General features: G+C 35.2%; 1 protein-coding gene and 1 long non-coding RNA gene across 6 annotated transcripts; both read left to right on the plus strand.

The window, feature by feature from the left end:
• The first annotated feature begins 4108 nt into the window (after positions 1 to 4108).
• On the plus strand, positions 4109 to 15954 carry LOC147405270 (uncharacterized). 4 transcript variants are annotated; one of them, XR_015178124.1, is made up of 4 exons: positions 4109 to 4874; positions 4975 to 5112; positions 5284 to 6076; positions 12304 to 15954. It is a non-coding gene; the product is annotated as an uncharacterized LOC147405270 (long non-coding RNA). The 4 variants fall into 4 exon arrangements; XR_015178125.1 differs by lacking the exon at positions 12304 to 15954 and having other exon boundaries at positions 4120 to 4874; positions 5284 to 5488; positions 5909 to 6690; XR_015178126.1 differs by lacking the exon at positions 12304 to 15954 and having other exon boundaries at positions 4122 to 4587; positions 4806 to 4874; positions 5284 to 6690.
• Positions 15955 to 16481: 527 nt separating this feature from the next.
• LOC147405271 (MATH domain and coiled-coil domain-containing protein At1g31390-like) lies at positions 16482 to 22308 on the plus strand. Of its 2 annotated transcripts, XR_015178127.1 has the most exons (5): positions 16482 to 18567; positions 18680 to 18849; positions 19181 to 19242; positions 20983 to 21049; positions 21508 to 22308. XR_015178127.1 is itself a non-coding variant. In XM_086441511.1 (3 exons), exons 1-3 carry the CDS (start codon positions 18314 to 18316, stop codon positions 19183 to 19185), a joined length of 429 nt encoding a protein of 142 aa, XP_086297637.1. In that variant the 5' UTR covers positions 16482 to 18313; the 3' UTR covers positions 19186 to 19500. The 2 variants fall into 2 exon arrangements, 1 of the variants encoding a protein (XP_086297637.1); XM_086441511.1 differs by lacking the exons at positions 20983 to 21049; positions 21508 to 22308 and having other exon boundaries at positions 19181 to 19500.
• The last annotated feature ends 4383 nt before the right edge of the window (positions 22309 to 26691 follow it).

A 26691-nucleotide genomic window follows, 5' to 3' on the forward strand; every position in this document is an offset into this window, starting at 1 on the left:
AGTTTATCACCTGTTGGAGCTACTATTGCATTTTCTTGAATGTGTTCATTTCTAATTTTATTTTCTATAGCCTTTCTATTGATCCATATCTTCATTGTTATCTTTGATAGTTCAATATATAAAACATGATTAGAAAATAAAAATAGTTAATTTTCTAACATACTTATAATAAATTGTATACATGCATTTGATGTTGGATTTCATTTGTAAGATTTGTTTATTTGCGACAATTAGTTTTCGTATAAAATGTTTTTAGTAAACAAGCAATAATTTTTTTATATATAGAAATTGATTTTAACTTTTTATTAATAAAAAGATGAAAAAATACAATACAATTGAATGTTTTTATAAAAAATTATAATTAATTTATATGCCCTTATTTTGATGTAGGAATTTATTCTTGATGAAGAAATTCTATTCAACTTGTGAAAAATAGTTTTCAAGAATATAAATTTTTGTTTGTTAAAAAGAAAATTATTTTCATTTTCACTCCTCTCAAAAGACTACATGTTGCAAACCAAATAAAGTTGTATAATGTAAAATGTACAACACACACCAATCTACTTCGATAAATAAAAAGTTATTTATCATCATTTGATTAATAAATAGTAATGTATAACATGGGAAAAAAAAAGAAAACTTGAAGATAATTGTTAAAATATTTTTAAAAATATTTATGATTTATTATGGATGCATACATTAGGATGGATGAATTCATTTTTTAGGCAAGAATTTTTATTTGGTTGGCAACATCTTGGACTCGTGAATCCAAAGATGGTGTTATTTTAGAAAAAAAATTGAGTTGGGAACTTACTCGAGCAATTTAAAATTAATTTAGTGCTTGGTTTATGATGAGAAGGTAGGGATGGTCCAGCCTAACACAGTCGATTCAAGCTTCATCTGACCCATGTTGAACCCATATATTCTTTGGGAACATTCATTAACACATGACTAACCATAGAATAAAAGCTTTTATTAACACAAAAGGAGAATATAGAAAGAATGAAAGCTTTTGCCAACACAAGGTAAAGCAAAAGCTTTCCATTTTCCTTATAAAAACAACAAAAACTATCTGATTGTGGTAATGTGCGGGAAGACTATGAAGAATTCTCAATTTATTTTTAATGATGAAGAAGGTATTTTTATTTTTTTGTTTAATTTTGTATGTGGTCTCAAGAACCAATTTTGGGATCGAGTCGCCTGATTTGAGCAATGCTTTTCCTCAAGAGTTACGTGAACCCATGCCATCTATATATATGTATGCTAATGTTCAATGTTTCCTGAATTTGTTAGCATTGTTAGCTATTTCTATTTTTCAAAAAGATACTTGTTATTTTATCTTTCAATGTATGAAATAATTGTATTTTGTAAAATGCAAGAAAATTAGACTCGAAAAGTTGCCAACAATCCGATGGTATACAATACCAAATATTTCTTCCTTTATTTTTTAAATTGAGATGTATGCGCCTCTTAGAGCACCCGACTAATCCTCGGGACATGTGTAGCCCCCCCACTCAGATGCGCACCAAGTAATTTTTGGGATAAAACTTTAAGGGTGGCCCCTAAGTGGGGATTCAAACTCAAGATTTCCTCATTCAAAATCAAGATGCAACTTACGCATCTAATTTAATACTTTGCAAGAGTAACAAAATCATTTAGAGTTGCTCTACCAGCTCACTACACACTCAAAATTTAGTCATTTTCCTTACTCTCAAAGGCTTCCATAAAGAGATATGCACGGCTATTTTTTATGTTGGTGGCTACAATTGGTATAGGTTCTTATGTTCTTCTCATTTGACAATGACTGCTGACTAGCTTGTAGAACAATGATAACTTGTACTTTAGGAACTTGAGTGGATACCCAACCCAAGATCTCTTTTATGTGCCCTGTGGTACAGTTCTCCTTGCTAGCTGATAGATAGTAGGGCTACAATTCGGGCGAGTTGGGCCAGGTTGGTGGTCAACCCGTGCTTACGCCTGACTTGACCTTAGCATGAAAGGCTCAAATTTCTTTTACCTGATCTCTAGCTAACCACCAGGTTTAGGTTTGGCCAATCCAAGTTGCAACCCTAAAAGATGGATGTTCAACCCATTTTTTAGTTGACTTGTGCACCAATCATTTGTAAACTGAAAATACTAGATTGTGCACATATATCACAAGGCAAAAAAAGGTAGAAAAGTTCAATCCAATAGCTCACCAATCAAAGTTAGATTTAGGTGTGTAGATCGATCAAAGATTGGGATAAAGACTTACGAGAACCTTCCCAATTATGCGTAAAGTAAAGAAGACAATCAACTAAATAAATAAAATAAAACTACCAAACCAATATAAATAATCAAAACTTTTATATGTAGCAATTTATCAAACAGATAGTTTGTAAACTACAATATCAAGATTTACGTGGAAAACCATTCTAATAAAAGAGGAAAAACTATGGGGCAACTCTGAAAATATTACATTATTCCAAAATAAAAATAAAAATTGTACAATGATTTCTAGCTTTTCAAGTTCTACCAAAATCTTGAGCTATTACAAAAAAGAATAGGGATTACTTCTTCTAACTTCAACAAGAAACAAAATCTCACAACTAGGCACTTTCCATTAAAGATAGAGAAGATCAATATCACCGAAGTGGAATCGAGTAGAGAAAATCTCTCACAAAACATTGTTATTCAATAGCAATGGAATCCCCAAAGAAAAGTCCTAACTCTTTTTTTTTTTTTTTTTTTTTCATTTTTGTTGTCTTGAGAATGCACTATAAGAGAGCTCTCTCTATTCTCTAGTGAATCCCACTCATTGGGGTCATGGGAGTTTGAACGTTACAAAGTGGACATGGGGTTGGCAAATACCTAGGTACATGATTCAGGTTTCTGCATAGGGTCGCTCTATTTGCATTTACCATTTGGCGTAAGTGCACCCCCTTAAACAAAATAAAATTCCTTCATGTCCCCCAAATTTCAATAAGTGCACCACCACTTTCAAACATAAAGCCTTAACCTCCCTAACGTGAATCCCATGTCGAAGACGAAATAAAAATCACAATTCTTACATTTTTGATCAATTCCTTCATTTTAAACACTCAAAAACCCAAATTTCAACAGATTGCATCAAAGTGTATGTGTCTTTTTCAAACTTTTTTTTAATGCATTCACCGTTGAACTCAATGATTTCAATAAAAATGGAATGATGAATTTAAATAACTCCAAACAAACTCAATTAACTAATGAGGTTAAAAAAAAACCCCACAGTCTAGAAAAGAAAAATGATCACTCAATGAAACTTTTTTTTTTTTTTTTTTGTCTCTTTCTACTTGTCAACACTAGTCTGTTGACATAAAATAGGCATGTACCAATATTGTGGATTCAGGTATAAGATCTGAAGAAGCTAAATAACACTTAGTTCGGTTATTGTGCTTAAATAATTTTTCTTATTTTTAAAATAAGAAATCAAATGAATGATGGAGAAACTTCATGAAAGAAACATTAATGATTCATATAAATCACTGCAGGGCAAATGCCTTGAATAAATCCAACATGACTTTATCTATATCGACATGGCCCGTATCGACACAATTAAAAACTTGACACTTCTCTATGTTGATAGCCTCCTGTTGACATGACTTGGTCCATGTTGATACGAGACATATAAAAAAACAATGAAAATTTTCAATTATTTTTTAAAACTGGTAAAATCGAAAGTAGTAGAGAGAAACAAGAAGGAAGAAGAGAAACCTTAAAATCTGATTTCAAATGAAAAGTGGCCATACTATGGCTTATCAACTGTCTGAACAGAACTCGGTGATTCATTACAAATCTCAAGGTTATGTAACAAATCTCGAGGTTCTGTTTCGAATGTGGATGAGCCTTAAGTAAGACAATTTTTCCTTTTTTCCTTAGCAAAGTCAGTAAGGTTAGTGGGACTCTTTCGTAATTAACGTGAACCTACAACCATTAAGTTAGTTATGCTAACCTGACTCGTAACGTTATTTGCCCGTTGAAGACAACATGATACATCTTGCGTATCTTACTTACAGCTGGCTCACAGATGTTACCGTTATTTGATCGTTTAAAGTTTAAAATGGTGTTTCTAGCTCTTGCGCACCCTCACATAAGCAAGTATTTATTATATGCGAGTGTGTCAGACTCTTTTCATTAATTTCTCAGAAACCTGTGTGTCTGGTTCACATCACAGGAGAGCGAACAGGGGAGGAGAGTGTTTCAGTGGTGAGGAAGAAATTATCAGAGGTTTGTAGAGAGTGAGTGAGGAGAGAAGGAAGGATAGATGAATGACTTTCCAAGCTATAATAGGGCTTCATCTTCAGAAGAGACGCTCTTGATCCATTTAGATACAATTTCTGTCGATGTTGAAGCAATTGTTACAAGCATTCTTGATTCTTTAGAAGAGGATTGTCCTTCTTATAGAGGGAGACACCGTCGATCCATTTGGGTTTAATTTCTGGATGTTGTGGTTATATTAGGCTTTTGGAATTCTCCCTTAGACTCTCTCACTCTATCCGATTGGTCTGTCAATGGTGATCTCTCTCTCTCTCTCTCTTCCTTAAGTCGTAACTCCCATGAGCCTCCCAGGTTTGTTTCCACAATTTTCCCATTTTCTCCCCTATTTTGATTGTTTGTGTCCACAATGTTATGGAAACCACTCTTTCACTGTGTGAATTTAATTGTAATTTAGGGCATTATCATCGTATTTTCAAAATTCGATCGTATTCTCTAATTTTAATTTTCACACATTGTCCTTTTCCCCCCCTGCTGTTTCATCCGAATTACCATTAACACCACCAACACAGTCTCTCCACTGGGTCTCATTCTTCCTTCATCTTCATCCAATCGAAGTAGTCCTGAATCCCTTCAAGGAGGTACCTCACCAACTTAATTCGATAACAATTAAGTTACCTAACATTGAATCAAGGGTCTTGAATTATGTAGTGTTTTTTGCTGTTTTGTGTTTATTTGTAGAAAATTATGTGAGTCCTGCCACAACTGTTTCTCTATAGCTTCAGCAGACAGTGAGTGTGAATGGCAACAACATAGAAAAGTTTAGTGGGGAAAATAATGGCAATGGGGGAATGGAGATGACTGCAACTTCCATAATAGGTAAGAATGGAAGGGATGTCACCCTTCTCTCACTCCAAAACAGTAAATGCTGGAAAACAGGGAGTTTTACCAGATATGGCAAACACCAGATGTTGCTTTAAATTTCCCATGTTAGTTTGTTTGTGTTCCTCTGCTTGATGATTTGTTTCCTCTAATTTTATCTATTAGCAGAGTTGAGCACCATCTTCCTGATAGTCCCTTTGCATCACCAACCAAATCTAGTGGAGACCCTTCTTCCTTCTTCACCAATATAGCACATGCCAAGAGGAGCGCCCCCACGGCTTCCATCTCTTCTTCATCATCATCTTCCTCCATTAGTAGTAACAATAATCTTGTTGCCAACCACTTCTACTCTGGACATTGCTTCTTTTACCAGGTATGATTATTCAATTTGTGTCTTTCTAGGTCTTGTGTCTGTTCTATATAAACAAGAGCCTCCTTCTGCCTTCTGGTACCTCTCTCTCTCTCTCTAATGGGAAGTTCAGGAGTTTAGGACAGCAATAACAAACCAAAATTGATTGTGAAAGCTTAATTTAGCTCATCCCACAATTATAACTAGGGAAGTATTTGGTATGGTGGACTCTACATCAACATAAACAACCAATTTCTGTTTAATGCGCATCAAGTTCAAGGTTACTGCAATAGCAGTTCCAAATGCTGCCCAAGTTATAATTGCTGTGACACTCATAGCTACATCTCTAGTTCAATTATTTTCTAATAATTGGTGTACCTCACAACAGTAGTTTGTTCATGTAGTTGATGTATAGCACTAGAATTATTTTGGGTCTCGTGGCAGATACCCAACCTACATTCAGTTGTGGCTGAAGCTTTTGAAGAAATCATTGCAAATGCAGGAGAGATGGGAGATGATGAAAGTGAATTCACTTTCAAGAACATGGAACGCATACATGTACTGGATGATGATTGTGCGGTATCTGGTTTATATCATCGAGAAGTACAGAGGGTGTGAGACTTCTAACTTGATAATATTTCTCAACTGATTAACTTGTATTCTCTGTTTAATTATAAATCTTAGGCACAATTTGGTTCTTAATTGTTTGTCTTTCTATTGAATCTAGGAAATTGTATAGGATTTGTTTCTTGATTTATGATTTATTAATTCTAGGTTTTTAGTGGACTAACTTCTTTTAACATGATCATCCAGTTTGATTCAAGAACCCTTGCCTACTTCTCACTGTCACTGCAATTGTGAATCATTTCTTGACGATACCCTGACTAACCCTAACGTTGTTCCCACTACAATTAGGCTTTGTTGCAACATCACCTTCGGGCAATGCCTTAGCATGAACTGTTGAAATATATGTTTATGATTCATGTTGTTGTGGTCATTGATTCATGTTGTGGTCATTGATTGTTGTACTAGCTGTAAGCCTAACACAATCCCCTCTACATTGGCTCTCAAAGATGTATGGAATTGGGTGTATTTGAATGTTCAAAAATATCATAAGTTTGTCAAAAAAGGTAGGTATCATTTGGAGATTGAAATCAAGGGTGTAGTGTTTTATTTTCATATGAAATTTGAAGCCCTTAACAAGAAAATCAATAAAGGTATTAGAAAATAATCATCATCATCAAAATCATGGTCGAAGCCTTACTCCACTGATTTGGGATTGGGTGAATGAGTTTCGTTCATCTATTCCTTAATATCCAAGGCAATTTCTAGTCTTGATAGTGTGTTCGTATCCACTTTCACTTTCTCCATCCTTATTCATTTTGCTCTTCTTCATGCTCATTTATAACCTTCAAGTTATATATTCGTTCAAATTGGCGTGATAATCAGCTTTCATTGAATGTTTCCAAACCATCTTTATCGACATTTTCCTAGTTTATCACCTATTGGAGCTGTTCTTGCATTTTCTTGAATATGTTCATTTCTAATTTTATTTTTTATAGTCTTTCAATATTGATCCATATCTTCATTGTTATCTTTGGTAGCTCAATCTATAAACTTGATTCTTATTGACCATCCAAGATTTAATTTCATAAAACATAATTAGAAAATAAGAATTAGTTAATTTGCGACAATTAGTTTCATATAAAATGTTTTTAGTAAGCGAACAAGAAAATAATTTTTTCATAGAACCAGTTTTAACTTTTGATTAATAAAAAAAATGAAAAAATTAGAACACAACAGAATATATATTTTTTAAATTTATAATTAATTTTATATGCCTTTATTTTGATGTAGTAGTTTATTCGTGAATAAACAAATTCTATTCAGTTTGTGGTAAATACTGTTCACAGATAGCAATTTTTGTATGTTAACAATAAATACTTTTCATTTTCACACTACTCTCAAAAGACTATATATTGCAAACCAAATAAAGTTAATGCAAAATGTAGAACACACACCAGTCCACTTTGATATATAAAAAGTTATTCATCATCATCATTTCATTAATAAATAGTAATGTATACATGGAAAAAAAAGAAAACTTGAAGATAATTGTTAAAATATTTATGATTAATTAAAGATGCATACAATATGATGGATGAATTCATCTTTTAGGCAAGAATTTTTATTTGGTTGGCAACATCTTGTTTGCATGGAAAGTCTTTTTTTAGGTGAACGGAATTTATTTTCTTATTTCACACTTTTCTTAAAAAAAAAAATCTACATGTTGCAAACCAAATAGAGTTCTATACTGCAAGATATACAACACATGTACACCAACTAGTTTAAGTGATTAACAGAACAAGTAAATTATTTTCCTATTTCACACTTCTCATAAAAACTTACATCGATAGGACAATACAATAGTAAATATATAACGGGGGGGGGGGGGGGGGGGATCATGGGATATAAGTTAAAAACATATGTAAAAACAATGATTTTTCAAAATATCGGTTAGAAGTTTCAGATTGAGATGATTTTTTGTGAGGATGAGAAATCGACGGTCCACATTCTAAATCCCTTTTGATGGGGTTAGAAATTTCAGATTGGGCTGATTTTTTTTAGGATGATCTTCTCATTGTAGAGATCACCCTCACAAAAAATCAGCCCAATCCGAAACTTCAAAATATCAGTTAGAAGTTTCAGATTGAGCTGATTTTTTGTGAGGATGAGAAATCGACGGTCCACATTCTAAATCCCTTTTGATGGGGTTAGAAATTTCAGATTGGGCTGATTTTTTTTAGGATGATCTTCTCATTGTAGAGATCACCCTCACAAAAAATCAGCCCAATCCGAAACTTCAAAATATCAGTTAGAAGTTTCAGATTGAGCTGATTTTTTGTGAGGATGAGAAATCAACGGTCCACATTCTAAATCCCTTTTGATGGGGTTAGAAATTTCAGATTGGGCTGATTTTTTTTAGGATGATCTTCTCATTGTAGAGGTCACCCTCACAAAAAATCAGCCCAATCCGAAACTTCTAACCCATATTTTGAAAAATTATTGTTATTACATTGTTTTTACTTATGTCCCATGATCCACCCCCATATATATAACACATACATAAAACCACTTGCGAAATATTAAACTTAAGTTTCATTATTTGATTAACAAAAATCTAGAAAATGTTAGTCCACTTTTTCTTAATCGTGAGTTGTGGAACAAATTTAACATAATCAGTTGAATGCAAATTAAAAATACAATTTATAAATCAGAATTTAAAATCTTAAATTTTTTTAAGTCATTGGCTCATTATAATTAGTGTTGAGATCATCCCTTGATATATGGGGTTGAAGATTCTCCTTTCTGATACTTGTTCCCTAAGGAAAATGAGCTTTAGTGATTTCGCCCATAGGTGAGTTAACACTTTCTCGATTCCGAGGTCGAATTATGTTATAAGAATCTAGAGCTGTTGAGTGTATGGGTTAAATCTCTTTGAATCTCAATTGATAGTCTCTTTACTACTCTTCAATTAGAGGGTGATTCAACTAGTAAGTCTTTGATGATCATAGTGCACCCCTGTCTATTGCAGTTTTTATCACTATAGGATCCTATATGCATCCTTTGATCGAACTTCCTTGATTATTTCCTTATGGGTTGAGATGTAGAAAAAATGATTGTTTATAATTAGTGTGAAAGTTGCCATTGGTATTAATGTGCCCTTGGAAAAGGCTGGTTTATTATCAGCTTTGGGTTGAAAAATGATTATACTTGAAGTTCAAAAGTATGAAGCCCATCACGTTGCATAAGGATTGAAAAAGCTTATCCCCCGAAAATCTTAATGCAAAATCATAAAAAGGAGGACGAGAAAAAAGTGAAAAAAAGAAAATGAAGCCCAAAAAGAAAAACAAAGAAATGATACATTAATGTGAAAGCTGCCATTGGAAAAGACTGCCACATAATCAATTTTAGGTTGAAAAATGATGATACCCTGAAGTTTAAAAGTGTGAAAGTATAAGAGGGCTAAAAATATATATATGCTCCGAAAATCTTAATGCAAAATCATAAAAAAAGGATATGAAAAAGAACCAACATGAGTGGTTGAACGGCTTGGGTTTGCTCCCCAAAGTCGTGAGATTGAGTCTCCCTACCCGTGATATTACTCTATAAAATAAAAAGGAATCACCCGAGTGGTGGAGCAATGGTTGAGCAACCTGGGTTTGCTCCCCAAGGTCATGAGATTATTGAGTCTACCCACTCGCGATTTTGTTTTGCAAAATTAAAATGAACCACCCGAATGGTGAAGCGGTGGTTGAGTGGCTTGGGTTTGCTCCCCAGGGTCGTAAGATTGAGTCTCCCTACCCGCGATTTTACATTATAAAATTAAAACAAACCACCCAAGTGGTGGAGTAGTGGTTGAGCGGCTTGGGGTTTCTTTCCAGGGTCGTGAGATTGAGTTTCCTTACCTATGATTTTACTTGATATGCCTGTTTTTGTGGTGGTAGGGCGTATCGCATCAAAGAAAGAAAAAAAGAGACGTCAAAAAAGATAAAATGCATCTCCTTTGGACACTGGCTAGGTTTTATCTTTCACCTAGTTGCATTTAGTTTTCATAGTGATCCAACTTGCATATTTGCCTTATATCTGAACCTAGTCTAGAATAGTCCAATTGACCATTTCACCAAATGATAAAAAACGTTGAATATTCTTCTAATGGATGAGTAATAAAAGTGTTTGTGTCAATTATTCATTGGCTTTAAAACATTCACTGTTGGTTTCATGGTCTTTTTTGCCTTTGTCTACTATTTCTTAGGGTAGTGTTATGATCCATACTCGTAAGGGATTTTTAAGTATGTTATATCATTTGTGTGGGTTTCATTGATAAGGAGAGATGTTATGTGAAAATTAGTGATTGAAAGAAGCTTCGTTAGGTTTTCTACAACTAGCTTTAGTTAATGAGAAGTATTTTTTTGTAGAAAACAAAATTATTCTCCTATTTCACATTTTTCTAAAATAAATCATAAACATTGCAAAGAAAACATAGCTAGTAAAATATTTGAATAATAGCTAAAATATAAATATTGCCAATGAAAATAAATAAAATTGGAACATAGTGATTAATTGGTTTTTAACTTGCTTATCGACATATCCAACCACAATCAATGCAAACTTTTGTATAATCGTTTGATGCATAAGTTGACATAAACAAACAAACACTAGTTGGTTTGCAAATGTAAGTTTTCATAGAAAATGCTTTACAAGCAAGGAAGAATGCATTAACTTAGAAAATTGTGAAAAACTAGCCTATATATTTTTTTAATTTACTTGTGATTTGTGAAAAAACTTTTACAAATTTCACAAATACAAATTCAATTTACAAATTTTAAATGTTAGAAAATTTTAAGTCGTTGTCCCACTATAATTGGTATTGTGTACTTGCTATGTACTCTTATCGATTGCAATATACTTTAATATGATCACCATCACTTGCATTGCCATCATTAAATGAATCATCAATTGCTTCAACATATTTTTGCTGTTCTATTTTTTTGTTATGGAATCTCATTTGTATAGCATCCGCATCTAATTGTTATGCTTCTTCTTGTATGTCCTCGTCTTCTAATGCTTGGTCTTGTCCGCCATTGGGCTTAGTTCGTCCTCCTTTGGCTTGAACTTTTTCTGGGTGACGACCAAATACTTCCTTACCAACTTCAGCCCATGTTAGGTTATGCACTTCGAACGCTTGTTGTTCACTAGGTTCTTTCTTGCTATGTTGTTCATATCAATTATTTCACTTTGGATTTAGGAGCAATTGTTGTGACTTGATTCTTGATCCCATCATATACATGATGTGTTGTGCCATGAAAGACTTGCCTGACTTACATAGCTACACAATTCACTAATAGAGGTTCCAAATACCATATTTTAGATTAGTAAACCATTTGCAGCATTGATATAAGTGAGGGTTTGGGATAAAGAGTTTGCGATTCTTGAATAAAGCCCTCCATAGGATATAGATGAGGAAAAACTATATCATTTGGGGATAAAACTTATTCTTTCAATGTATTGTAGTGGAGTTGCGTTCGACCCTTATGGATGAATTAAATATATAAAGACATCTTGTCTTGTAGTGATTTCTTGCTGCTGTAGAAGTGTTCTGGCAGCAACACAAATATAATTCCGTCATCTACTAAATTAAGAATTTATGTGTATAGGGATAGTTGTCCCCTTTTCTTGATCCTTTAACAAACTCAACTTGCTAATTTATGCAAAAGAAAAACTACTAGCTAAAATTTCCACTACATTGAAGTTCCTTCATTTAAGAAACTCTCTAAAGACTAGATTATTATGTTTTGACTAATTCCTTGCACTTATTGGGTGCAGTTCGTTGTAAGATCCACCTAGAGTTGTACAAGCAAAGAATCTCTCTCATATATAACATTTATTTGATTCCAATGCTGCATGGGGCCTTCGAAGAGGTTGAAAGTGGGTGGGAACATGGGCCTATTAATGCTATCATTGCCCCCTAGATGGGTTGGATATAATTTTCAAGTAACTGATTTCTTAGGAATGTCAAAAATAGTATAATATAAAAAGGTACTGATGAAAAAATTCTTTGCAATATTACCAGTTTCATGACATATTTGGCATTATTTAGACTTTTGCTAATTTAAGAACAGTATGAAATCCAAAAGACAAATTGATATTGATGACTCATTGCCTCTCAGTCTCTCACCTTTATTTCTCTTGGGAAGTTAACTAACGTTGGTGATCCCTGACTCCATGTTGATTAATAGCACTAACATTCATATTTTAATATATGCATCTCATGGCAGGAAAACAAGATACATTCAATTGTAGCTGAAAGTTTAGCAGCAATCACTGCACAGGCAAGAAGGATGGAAGATGATGATAGCAGATTCACTTTCATCTGTTGCAAAATCACAGGAACAGGTAATGCTTGCCGTTGTTTGCATACACATACCAAGGAGGATGGCCAGAAAAGGGTGGCAACCTATGTTTGTATAACATGGGATTAGCTAGGCCTTTTATCAATTTTGATGCGGTTCGAGTTTGTTTCTTCAAGAGGTACAAAGGGTGTAAGGTTTATACCTTGATTATATTTCTTAAATTGATTCACTTATATTCTAATTTTGGTTAGAGATTTTCTTTCTTGATTTATAATAGTTTACATGTCCAAGTTGTGTTTATTTTTTATTTTTTTTGTTAATCATGTTCCCCAAAACTAATAGGCTGGATTAGATTCTAAACTTCATATTCTTTTGGTGGAGACACTAATTGGGTTTTTAGGATATCTATATAAGCTGCAAACAATAAACAAATTGTGTTGGGTTACATGTCACTGTTGTTTATCTATATGAAACCATAGGAGTTAATTTTTGGATATTGCATTTAGTTACGACTTGCTGGGTGGATAGTCATAGTTTTGCTTTAATATTTGATATGCAAATGAAACTCAACCGGAAATTGATTGTTAGACATTATGGCTGAAAATTTGTCTTAGGATTTCTCTTAGTTCAAAATCAATTGAATGGTGGCTCAAACTCTGTTGATGTGCACCTTGTTGACATTTTTGATTTGGGTTGGGAATGGTTGTCATCTGACAAAGTCATAACTATGACACAATCAATCAAAGCTTTCAACAAGAATTGGCTCGAATCCACTTACAAGAAATCCTTGTATAATCATTTGCAGATTTAGGTCCACAAAAAAGTGAAGAACATTCAATGACTTGAGTCCCTCACTCACTACTTAACATTGTATTCCCTTTTAAGTTTGCTCTTTCTTCGTAAAATTTTCACTTATCAAAGAAAAAAATCATTCAATTATCTTGTTCCTTTACATCAAGAAAATGATAAATAATTAGTGCAAACCTATGTAACAAAGACATAGTCTCGTGTGTCTATCTAATGCTCTGATGCTATAGAACTACTAATCCTTGAACTAAAACAGCCATATATATGTGATGTAGTACTACCCCTACCATACTAACGAAACTAAATACAGAACTCACAAATAACCTGTTGGCCCACTATGAGCTATATGAACATGAAAAAATCCCATATGATAAGCTAGCTGTGGGGCTGGGCCCATCCGATTAACTTAGAGAGATGGTTCTCAATCTGGTTGGAAAGTTTTAGCCCCTTGGGCTGATTTTATATAGCTTTCCTGAACATGTATTAGGACGATGATAATTGATAAGAAACATGTGCCTAAATTTTTTGCACATCAGATCTTGGAAGTTTCCTCACTTATCCAAAATAAAAATAAAAATAAAAATCATAGAAGTTTCCTCACCATTTTTTGGGTATCCCTTAACTTTTCTTGGTCAAATATTGATGTTGTGTACTTGTGCTAAATTTTATAAAACTATAGTTAATATTGTTGGTTGTCATGGTTGTTATAGGGCGATTGCAAGCATAAAATCTATTGTATGTTTAGAAAAAATTTTCTTTCCAAGAAATTTGTCTCATGTATAACTAATTAACTATATTGGCTATATTGAGGATTCCAATCTTAGTCATATTCTTATATTATAACAATCCAAGCCCACAATAATACAATATTGTTTGCTTTGTGGTCTTGGGCATTACAAATGGAATCAGAGCCAAGGACGACCCTTCCTGGTTGGTGAGGAGGTTGTCATAGCCTCGCCGGTGCGCCACTGGTTGGACGTGGAAAGGGCTACGTAGACCGCGTGATCAAAATGGAGCCTTATGTTGCGAGGTGAAATGATAGGAAGGAGTGTGAAACTTAGTTCTAAATCGGGCAAGAGAATATTCAGATCCTGGTTTATAAGGAAAAATCAGATCCTACATAATGCAACGTGTTTTAAATTCATGTAGGGTTCAATCCAAAATGGAAAATATTGTACTATTGTGGGCCTATGTGTTACAAATAAAAAAATTGAAGAAGTTTATCAGACAACCGTACAACCATCTCAGACCACCAAGGTGAGCTAAGAATAATCTTCTACAGAGATGGTCCACGAATTGAATTAGGGGATCATCAATCTTAATCACGCTCTGATACCATTTGTAACTCCCTATATCCATAATAGCACAATATTGTCCACTTTAGGCCAAAGCCCGCACGACTTTAAAATGCGTTGTACGTAGGGTCTGATTTGTCCTCATAGACCAGGATTTGAATGTTCTCCTGTCCATTGTGGGACTAAGTGTCACACTTATCCCTGCTATTCCACCCCGTAACGTGACGGCTCCACTTTGACCATATGGTCTCCACAACCCTTTCGACATTTAGTTAGTGGCGCACCGTTGAGGTTGTAATAAACTCCCCAGCAAGCAGGAAGAATCGTCCTCGGCTCTGATACCATTTGTAAAGTTTTAGGACTACAAAGCGAACAATATTGTATTATTGTGGGCTTGGGGTATTACAAATTGTATCAAAGCCAAGGAAGACTCTTCTTGTTTGGTGGGGAGATTGTCACGGCCTTGCCGATGCACCATTGGTTGGACTTGGAAAGGCTTGCGGAGACTAAGGGGTCGAAGTGGAACCATCAAGTGGCAAAATGGAATGGCAGGGAGGAGTGTGATTACTCCCACATTGGATAGGAGAACATTCAGATCCTAGTCTAAAAGGACAAACCATATCTTACATAGTACAACGCGTTTTAAAGCCGTGCGGGCTTCGGCCCAAAGTGGACAATATTGTACAATTGTGGGCTTGGGGTGTTACAAATGATATCAAATCCGAGGACGACTCTTCTTGTTTAGTGGGGGGACGTTGCCACAACTTCGTTGGTGCACCACTGATTGGACATGGAAAGGACTGCGGAGATTGTGTGGTCGAAGTGGAGCTATCACGTTACGGAGTGAAATGATAGGGAGGAGTGTGAAACTTAGTCCCCACATCGGATATGAGAACGTTCAGATTCTGGTCTATATGGACAAACTGGACCTTACATATAGTACAACGCGTTTTAAAATAGTGCGAGCTTTTCAGCCCAAAGAGGCAATATTGTACTATTGTGGGCCTAGGTGTTATATATATCAACTTAGTAAGCAACTACTATCCTAATTTGAGTAGAATATTTGGATATGTGCTCAATTTTCGTGAAGAAAGTTTCAAGTGTAAAATTGACTCTGAGTCTAACTTGATCGTTTTGAGCTTTTTTGGAGGAATCAATAGAAAGATCCTCATCAAGATCCAATTAAAAATAAAGAAAATAAGTGAATGGTTGGGAATAATTAAAAGTTTGGGTGCTAATAGAAGCTCTCTTGTTTTTTTTTGCTACGTTTTTATTTTTTGGGTTTATGATTTTATATGCTATTGAAATTGTTTGAACAAAGTGTTATAATGTTTCGTAATGTTGAGATTATAATTTGAGCCAAACCTTGGTAATGCTTGAAGAGTGTATTTTAATCTTTAATTGGGGTGTGGTAAATAATTTAAGAAATTGAGGGGTAATTGTAAAATCTTGAAGATCTCGTCTCTTTCCACAATGGCACAATCTTGAAGGGGGGGGGGGGGGGGACACTTGGCATGTCCTAAGGATCCTAGATTAGTAGGGAAATTACACTTTTACCCTTTGTAAAATCTTGAAGATCTCATCCCTTTCCGCAATGGCACAATCTTGAAGAGGGGGGAGGGGGGGCACTTGGCATGTCCTAAGGATCCTAGATTAGCTCTATATGATTGCATCAAGGGAAATTACCCTTTTACCCCTTGTAAAATCTTGAAGATCTCGCAATGGCACAATCTTGAAGAGAAATTACCCTTTATGATTGCATCAAGGGAAATTACCCTTTTACCCCTTGTAAAATCTTGAAGATCTCGCAATGGCACAATCTTGAAGAGGGGGGGGGGGGGCACTTGGCATGTCCTAAGGATTTTAGATTAGCTCTATATGATTGCATCAAGGAAATTACCCTTTTACCCCTTGTAAAATCTTGAAGATCTCATCCCTTTCCACAATGGCACAATCTTGAAGAGGGGGGGGGGGGGGGTGCACTTGGCATGTCCTAAGGATCCTAGATTAGCTCTATATGATTGCATCAAGGGAAATTACCCTTTTAATCCATTTGGTAATTTGCTTATCATTTATGCTTGCAAACAACCCAAGGTGGAAGGGAAGGAGGTGCCCCTAACACATCCCTTTCCACAATGGCACTTAGCATGTCCTAAGGATCCTAGATTAGCTCCATATGATTGCACCTAACACATCCCTTTCCACAATGACACAATCTTGAAGAGGGAGGGGGGACACTTGGCATGTCCTAAGGATCCTAGATTAGCTCTATATGATTGCATCAAGGGAAATTACCCTTTTAATCCATTTGGTAATTTGCTTATCATTTATGCTTGCAAACAACCCAAGGTGGAAGGGAAGGAGGTGCCCCTAACACATCCCTTTCCACAATGGCACAATCTTGAAGAGGGAGGGGGGACACTTGACATGTCCTAAGGATCCTAGATTAGCTCTATATGATTGCATCAAGGGAAACTATCCTTTTAATCCATTTGGTAATTTGCTTATCATTCATGCTTGCAAACAACCCAAGGTGGAAGGGAAGGAGGTGCCTAACACATTCTCTCTTCTTTAACCGAGCCTCCTTACCCAAAATTTAGGAGTGGACCAAACCCTTTTACATGGAGTTACTAAGTTTCATAGAAAAGCTAATCTCTTGGAAAAACAATCCAGCTGATCAATCACACCCAATTTCAGACCATAAATGGCGGTGACTCCAAACCCATGTGGCAATGAGATTTTCCATGGTAAAAAAATTGAGTACAAATACCTTACTCTTGTTATGTTGTTTCGAGGCAGTTTTTGGGCTTCATTTAAACCTTAACAAGAGTAAGGTATTTGTAGCCACTCAATTTTTTTATGCTTCATGATTTTCCTCGAGTAATCCCACAAAACTTTGCCATTGGAAAAATCACTGCAAAAGACTACAAACTTTAGCATTTTGCGGGCAATGCAATAATTGATCTTTGGTTTTGTGCCATTTTCTAAATTGTGAGACTATCATTGGCTTCCTTTATGAATAATGAATTTGTTTTAAGTATCCTATTAGTTCACTTTATTGTGATACTAATGGATAATATTTCCCTCTTTTGGACACTGAATTATATTCTAAAACTTTTCATAACAGAGAAAGAGCCTTGAACTCTTTGGCTCAAGTTTTGTGACAATTTATCTAATGTGTTTTCTTTGGAAGAAATATGCCAAAATTGATTCGTGAATCATGGTCAGAGGCCCAAAAATCTACCTTTCCATGTCTCCACTTATAATGTGTAAATGGTGATTGATCCAACTTCAGATTGTTGTTTATTAATTAACTGTAGAGTGCTTGAGGGCCATATCCGTATGCAAAGAAAGTGCTAGCTTTAAGAAAATTGGAAAGAGGATAAGGTACATTTTTATTTTAAGTTTGTTTGGTGAAAAATCATATATCTGTTAACGAAAATAGTATATTAGTACTATAATTAGGAGTAAATGTATATTTGGGCTATGAAAGTAGAGAATTAGAACTAAAAATTTGGTAGTAATATGGTATGTTTTCATTGTCATCTATACTATATAATATTGGTATGTTGTACCATGCTGACATGCTTCAAACCCCTGGAACATAGCAACTGAGTTGCTTCTATTCTACCCCTGGAACAAGCTGACATGCTGGCTGAAATGCGAAAAGAATAACCTGACACTTGCACTCTAGAGGGGCCTCTTCATATATAACTCATAATATATAACCTGATGATGTGCTTTGCTTCTCTTGGAGATATCCTTTTGATGTCTGTCTGTAATCAGTATTACTTTGCCTAGATATCAAGGAGACAGGAAGACGCTCCCATGGGATGAAGACTGAATGGGGTTTCGACCTATTCATTGCTCTTCAAACTTTCAATGATCCTTCTAATGGATACCTTGTTGATGACGTATGCATGTTTGGAGCGGAAGTGTTTGTCTGCAAGGACAGAAGCATAGGTCTTTCGATGATAAATGGAGCTATTACTTGTGAGCACACTTGGAAGGTTGATAACATTTTAGGTGAAAAAAGTTTGAAGGAATGTTTGGAGTCTGAAACATTCATGGCTGGAATTCGCAAATGGTATGTATACATACTAGTTGGTACCTTCTAAACTGGTTAGTCTTCAATTTCTTGGTTTAACTTATTAATTAAGTGTTAATTATTACCTACGTTTTCAATTGTTATATTGTAGGAAGATTCAACTCTATCCAAATGGAAGTGGTGAAGAAAAGGGAAGAAGTGGTGTTTCTTTGTATTTAGCTCTGGTTGATTCTACAACACTTTCTCCTGTTCAGAAACTGCATGTGGATTTCACCTTGAGACTTGTAGACCAAAACCAAAAAAAGCGAGGGGAACTTAGCAGTGAGTTATATATATTACAGACCATACCTAATCTTGACTTTCCTAGTTTAAAAAAATCATAATTGATAATATTATATATATATGGGGACATCTACAACTTACAACTATTTTTACCCAACCACCCGGATGCCATCCATTTTTTTTTAATGTTTTCTACAACACCTCCGGATGCAGTTGGATCTTGTAAAATGAATGATATCTGAGTGATGTGAAAATAGTTATTACTTGTAGATGTCCCCCGAACGCAACCCATATGTTTCATCTATTGTACTATAAAGATCTTTTTAAAACTCTGTGAATCTAATTTTCTATTTGGTTGGACAATCTTAAGTGTGAAACATGGAAGATATCAAAAACGTGTCGACAGTAACAAATGGGGTCGTAAAGCCAAAGGTAAGACCATGGTGTTCAGTTCAATTTTTTCTTGCATCACATAAGTATATGACGCCATGATCCTCATTGAGCTCTTGAATGAAATTAGCATTCGAGCAGCAAATGTTTAAGAGTTGGACTTATACTCTTATCTGAAAAAAAAATTATTGTGTATACTTTATTAGTCACAAGTTTCGATGCAAATTCACTAGTGGAACATTTCAAATGAACCTTTTGCCATTGGAAAAATGTTATCTGTTGAAATACAACATGAAAATTCCATGGTTTGACTCATGCCAGGAAATGCATAATTTAGATTATGAATATTTAAGTGTACAGAATTTCAGTGCTTTTTCTCATATTTTTTTCAATTTTAATTTTTTTAACATTTCCTTAAGAACAATGAATTTTTCTAAACCAGAAAATTTGTGATTTCTGAGCAAATATTCACATGCTATTTGTTGAAGAGAATTTGGTATGCATATTTTCATATTCATATATTGTCTTAAATACAATGCCAGAAAAATTATACTTTAAAGGAAGGAAACCAATTAAGATGACTCTCTCTCTCTCTCTCTCTCTCTCTCTCTCTCTCTCATTGGTGTTACCCTTCTCCATATGACGCCATGACCCTTCTCTATACGACACCATGACCCTTGTCGATGTAAAATTAGATTTTTGAGGAAGGAAACCAATTAAGATGACTCTCTCTTTCTCTCATTGGTGTTACCCTTTTCTATATGACACCATGACCCTTGTAGATGTCCCTTGAATGCAATCCGTATATGTTCATCTATTGTAGTATAAAGATCTTGTAAAAATTGTGAATCTAATTTCTATTTGGTTGGATAGCCTTAACTGTGAATCATGGAAGCTATAAAAAATACGTCGACATTAACAAATGGTTGTAAAGCCATAGGTCAGACCACGGTGTATACTTCTATTTTTCTTGCATCACATATCTATACGACGCCATGACCCTCATCTCTCGTGCAACAAATGTTTAAGAGTAGGACTTATACTCTTTTTGAAATAATTTTATTCTTTATACTTTATTAGTCATAGGTTTTTATGAAAATTCACTAAGGGAACATTTCAAATGTACCTTTTACCATTGGAAAATTTTTATTTGTTGAAATATAGAGTGAAAATTCCGTGGAAACAAGAATTCCTTGATTAATGCCAGGAAATGCATAATGTCGATTCTGGATATTTGAAGTGTACCAAATTTCTGTGCATGTTCTCATATCTTTTTATTTTTTTAAACATTTCCTTTAGAACAATGAATTTTTCTAAACCAGAAAATTTTATACTATTTCTCTTAGGTTCTTGCATGTATTAAGTATTATTATTTTGACAATATTTATTGGTTTTTTGAGAGAGGTGGAAGATTAATAGTTTGGATGTTATCGTCACTCTTAGAGTTACTTGTTTTTAAGCCGATGCCTCTAACTAAATATTCACATTCTATTTGTTGAAGTGAATTAGGTATGTATATTTCCATGTTCATATACCGTCTTAAATACAATGCCAAAAAAATTATATTTTAGAAGAAGGAAACGAATTAAGATGACGCGCACACATACACACACACACACACACACACTCTTTCTCTCTCTCTCCTTTTTGGTGTTACCCTTCTCTATACAATGCCATGACCCTTGTAGATGTCCCCTGAACGCAACCCATATATGTTTCATCTATTGTACTATAAAGATCTTGTAAAAACTTTGTGAATCTAATTTCTATTTGGTTGGACAGCCTTAAGTGTGAATCATTGAAGATATCAGAAACACGTTGACCGTAACAAATGGTTGTAAAGCCATAGGTAAGACCACGTTGTTCACTTCTATTTTTCTTACATCCTATATCTATACGATGCCATGACTCTCAGCTCTCGAGCAGCAAATGTTTAAAGGTCGGACTTATACTCTTTCTAAAATAATTTTGTTCTGTATACTTTATTAGTCACAAGTTTTTATGCAATTTTCCTCTAGGAACATTTCAAATGGACCTCTTTTAGCATTGGAATTTTTTTCTGGTTAAATACAGAGTTAAAAATCCTTGGAAACAAGAATTCCTTGACTAATGCTAGGAAATGCAAAATGAAGATTCTGAATATTTTATGTGTACTGAATTTCGGTGCTTTTTCTCATATCTTTTTTTTGTAACATTTCCTTAAGAACAATGGATTTTTCTAAACCAAAAAATCCCATACTATTTCTCTTAGGTTCTTACATGTATCAAGTATTATTATTCTGTCAATGTTTATTGGTTTTTTGACAGAGGACATCTCAATCCTTGTTTTTGGGGAGAGGATCTTCCAGGGATGAGGAAGACTAATGGTTGGGATGTTATTGTCACTCTTAGAGTTACTTGTTTTCAAGTCGATCTTGTGATTTATAAGTAAATATTCACATTCGATTTGTTTAAGTGAATTTGGTATGCACGTCCATGTTCATATACTGTCTTAAATACAATGCCAGAAAAAATGACATTTTAGAGGAAGGAAACCAATTAAGAGGGCACTCTCTCTCGCTCTCTGTATGGTGTTACTCTTCTCTATACGATGCCATGATCCTTGTAGATGACCCCCGAACGCAAACCCATGTATCTTTCATCTATTGTATTGTAAAGATCTTGTTAAAACTTTGTGAATCTAATTTGTATTTAGTTGGAAAGCCTTAAGTGTGAATCATGGAAGGTATCAAAAACACGTCGGCGGTAACGAATGGTTGTAAAGCCACGGGTAAGACCACGGTGTTGATTTCTACCTTTCATGCATCACATACCTATACGATGCCATGGCCTTCATCTCTTGAATGCGATTAACGTTTGAGCGGCAAATGTTTAAGAGTCGGACTTATACTCTGTATGAAATAATTTTATTCTGTATACTTTATTAGTCACAAGTTTTTGCGCAAATTCACTTTGGCGAACATTTCACATAAACCTTTTGCCATTGGAAAAAATTTATTTGTTGAAATACAGAGTGAAAATTTTTTGGAAACTAGAATTGCCAAGGAATGCATAATGTAGATTTTGAATATTTTAAGTGTACTTGATTTCGGTGCTTTTTCTCATATATATATATATATATATATATATATATATATTTAAATTTTTTATTAGTTTTAACATTTCTTTAAGAACGATGAATTTTTCTAAACTAGAAAATTCCATATTATTTCTCTTAGGTTCTTATATTTATTAAGTATTATTATTCTGACAAGCGTTAATGTTTTTTTGGGAAAGGCTCACAATCCTTGTTTGTAGGGAGAGGCTCTTCTCTCTTCTAGGGAGGAGGAAAGATTAATGGTTGGGATGTTATTGTCACTCTCAAAGTTACTTGCTTTCAAGCCAATGCTTGTGATTTATGAACAAATGTTAACATTATATTTGTTGAGAATTTGGTATGCATATTTCCATGTTCGTATACTATCTTAGATACAATGTCAAAAAATGATATTTTAGAGCAAGGAAACCAATTAAGATGACACTACCTCTCTCCTTATTGGTGTTACACTTCTCTAAACGACACTTTGACCCTTGTAGATGTCCCCTGAATGCAAACCCATATATGTTTCATCTATTGTATTATAAAGATCTTGCTAAAACTTTGTGAATCTAATTTCTCTTTGATTGGACAACCTTAAGTGTGTATCATGGAAGATATCAAAAACACGTCGACAATAACAAATGATTGTAAAGCCACAGGTAAGACCACAATGTTCACTTCTATTTTTCTTCTATCAAATATCTATATGACGCCATGACCCTCAACTCTTTAATGCAATTAGCATTCAAGCGGCAAGTGCTTAAGAGTTGGATTTATTCTCTTTATGAAATAATTTTGTTATGTGTACTTTATTATTCACAAGATTTTTTTTTTTTTTTTTTCAAATTCACTAGGGGAACATTTCAAATGAACCTTTTACCATTGGAAAAAATGTTATATGTTGAAATACAGAGTGAAAATTCCATGGAAACTAGAATTCCTTGACTCATGCCAGAAAATGTGTAATGTAGATTTTGAATATTTTAAGGTACTGAATTTCGGTGCTTTTTCCCATATCTTTTTTATTGTAATTTTTTTTAATATTTCCTTGAGAACAATGATTTTTTCTGAACCAGAAAATTTTATATTTGTTGGAATATTTGATATTTATTAGGCAGATTATATTTTATTCTATAATCCCTTAGAGTTGGGAATTAATTAGTTAAGTTTTTATTACTGATTTTGTACCTGATTTAGTTGCTATGTTAGTGCTGATATGGGAGATTTTATTTCCTCTTTTTCCCCCTAAGAATAGTATGTAATCTGCTATAAATACCTATGGTATTTTATCAATGAAAATAAATCAGAGGATTGTCTTCTACCTCTGCTCACATGGTATCAGAGCCAGCACTTTGGCCTGATTTACAATGAGTTACAAGGCGGCTTTTATGAAGCAAAGCAACCACCCCAGGAGGACCCTTCATACAAAACTTGGAGAGCAGAGAATCGCACGGTTATGACATGGTTGCTTGGATCTATGGAGCCCAACATCAGTCAAAACTTTTTATTCTACAACACGATAGAGGAGCTTTGGAATGCTGTCAAGACCACCTATTCTGATATTGAAAATACTGCAGAGCAATTTTCCTTGGAAGGTGCCCTCATCGACCTTAAACAAGGAAACCTTGATGTCACGGAATATTACAACAAACTGTCCTGGTATTGGCAGCAACTTGATGCCTTTGATGATCTCGATTGGTGCTGTTCAAATGGAAGGCAAAAATATAGGAGTATTGTGGAAAAAAGGAGAATTTTTGCCTTCCTCAATGGTCTCAACAAATACCTCGATCCTGTTCGTGGTAGGCTAATCTCTACAAAACCTCTCTTACCCATAACAGAGGTGTTCTCGGAGGTTCGCAGGGAGGAGAGTCGACTCAAAGTAATGTGCAAAGAAGATTGCAACCCCAGCCCTCAAGTGCCTGATAGTTCAGCCCTTATGACGCATGGCTCAAGCCTTTCGCGAGGAGAAGGACGTGGACGGGGCAAGTGGACCAGGTGTGATCACTGCAGTAAGCCGGGGCATACAAAAGACACGTGTTGGAAACTACATGGCAAGCCTGCCAACTGGAAACCAAGCCAACGGGCATATCATACAGTGGAACAATCTCCCTCCACTGCATTTAGCCAGGATCAACTTGATCAACTCCAACACCTCTTCTCTCAATTCCAGCAAAAAGCTACTCCATCTAATGATGCTCTTAATTGTGCCATAGCAATGAAAGGTAATTTCAAGCCCTTACTACTAAACGTACTATTATGGACCCATGGATCATTGATTCCAGTGCCTCGGATCACATGACCAGCAGCTCTCATCTATTTGTTACTTACACTCCATACTCGGGTAATACAAAAATCAAAATTGCTGATGGGACTTTGACACCAGTGGCTGGGAGTGGTACAATAAAAATATCAAGAGAAATTATGTTAAAATCGGTCTTACATGTGCCTAAATTGTCTTGTAACTTAGTTTCTATTTCTAAGTTAACTCGTGATCTTAAGTGTGTGGCTAAATTCTTCCCTTCTCATTGTGAGTTTCAGGAAACGCTTTCCGGGAGGACGATTGGCAATGCTAGGGCATGTGATGGGCTATACTACTTCGATGTTGAAACTCCCTTGTATGGACAAGCTCAGAAATCTAGTTTAGATTGTGAATCTTCTAGTTTTCAAGAAATAATGTTGTGGCATAAAAGACTCGGCCACCCCAGTTTTCCGTATTTACAAAAATTGTTTCTCTCTTTGTTTCAAAATAAAAGTTTAAGTTCATTTCAGTGTGAAGTGTGTCAATTAGCAAAACATACTCGTGTTCCTTATCCTTTACAACCCTATAAACCATCCTCTCAATTCTATCTTATTCATAGTGATGTGTGGGGTCCATCTCGGGTTACTTCTTTAACGGGTAAAAAATGGTTCGTAACTTTTATTGATGATCATACTTGTGCTTGCTGGATTTATCTCCTAAAAGAAAAATCAGAAGTTGAAATTGTCTTTAAACAATTCCATGCCTTTATACAAACCCAATTTCAAACACCGATTCAAGTCCTTCGCACCGATAATGGTCGAGAATACTATAACTCTATTTTAGGAGAATACTTAAGTAAAAATGGGATTTTTCACCAAAGTTCTTGTCCCGGAACCCCTCAACAAAATGGCATAGCAGAACGGAAAAACAAACACCTTTTAGAAGTTGCTAGAGCCCTCATGATTAATAATTTCATTCCTAAACAATATTGGGGGGATGCCGTTCTTACAGTCTCATATCTCATCAACCGCCTCCCTACCAAAATCCTCAACTATCTCACACCACTTGATGCCCTTCATTCCTTCTTTCCAGCCCTTCGGATCTTTACCTCTCTACCTCTAAAAACCTTTGGCAGCACATGTTTCGTCCACACTCCAGCACACACTCGTAGTAAGTTCGATCCTAGAGCCATTAGATGCATATTTCTTGGCTATTCTGCCCACCAAAAGGGGTATAAGTGCTACTGTCCATCCACCAAGAAGTTATTTGTTACCTTAGATGTTACATTCTTTGAGTCTGAATCGTACTACCCCCAACATTTCCTTCAGGGGGAGTCAACACCTCATAATTCTACCTTGGAAGGAAATTTTTGGTGGGTCCCTAGTTCCATTGATACTAGTCCTCCTACACAATTCCCAAGCCCTCAAATTGAGTCTAGTCCACCTTCCCAAGAAGCTGAAACCTTCATACCACCTGAAACCAGGAAAATAGTGGAAGAACCACACACTGAGTTACATGTCTATACAAGGAGAGAAAAAAATCAGGTAGTATCACCTATCACATCTCGACAGCATGGCCATGAATCCAACCCGAGAGTGGAAAATCCTGTGACTCCGCGGGAGAACCTAGCATCACCAAATAAAGGAGTTGAAGAAGACCAAATTAATTCTGATTTGCCTATTGCTAAAAGAAAAGGAGTAAGGTCTTGCACATTGCATCCCATCTCCAACTTTTGCTCACACTCAAATCTGTCATCTTCATTCCGAGCCTTTGTGACAAAGATTGAAGAACTTGAGATCCCAAGCACTATACAATCAGCCTTGCAAGATCCAAAGTGGAAGGAAGCAGTCTTTGAAGAAATGAAGGCCTTAAAAAAGAATCAAACCTGGGAGTTAGCGAAATTGCCAGAAGGGAAGAATACGGTAGGCTGCAAATGGGTTTTTACGGTGAAGTACAAATCTGATGGAAATGTTGAAAGATATAAGGCACGGTTGGTTGCAAAGGGCTTCACTCAGACTTACGGTATTGACTACATGGAGACCTTTGCACCGGTTGCCAAGCTAAACACTGTGCGTGTGCTTATTTCCTTAGTGGCTAATCTTGACTGGCCTTTACACCAACTCGACGTAAAAAATGCATTCCTCAACGGAGATTTGAATGAGGAAGTGTACAT

This window comes from Akebia trifoliata, chromosome 4, assembly GCF_017979445.1.
Source record: "Akebia trifoliata isolate Shusen 1 chromosome 4, ASM1797944v1, whole genome shotgun sequence".
Lineage (NCBI taxonomy): Eukaryota > Viridiplantae > Streptophyta > Magnoliopsida > Ranunculales > Lardizabalaceae > Akebia > Akebia trifoliata.

Coding starts and splice junctions, on each gene's coding strand:
- LOC147405271 (XM_086441511.1), top strand. CDS start 18,314: ATGAAGACTGAATGGGGTTTCGACCTATTCATTGCTCTTCAAACTTTC. Junction 18,568..18,679: donor ATGGCTGGAATTCGCAAATG/GTATGTATACAT, acceptor GTTATATTGTAG/GAAGATTCAACTCTATCCAA.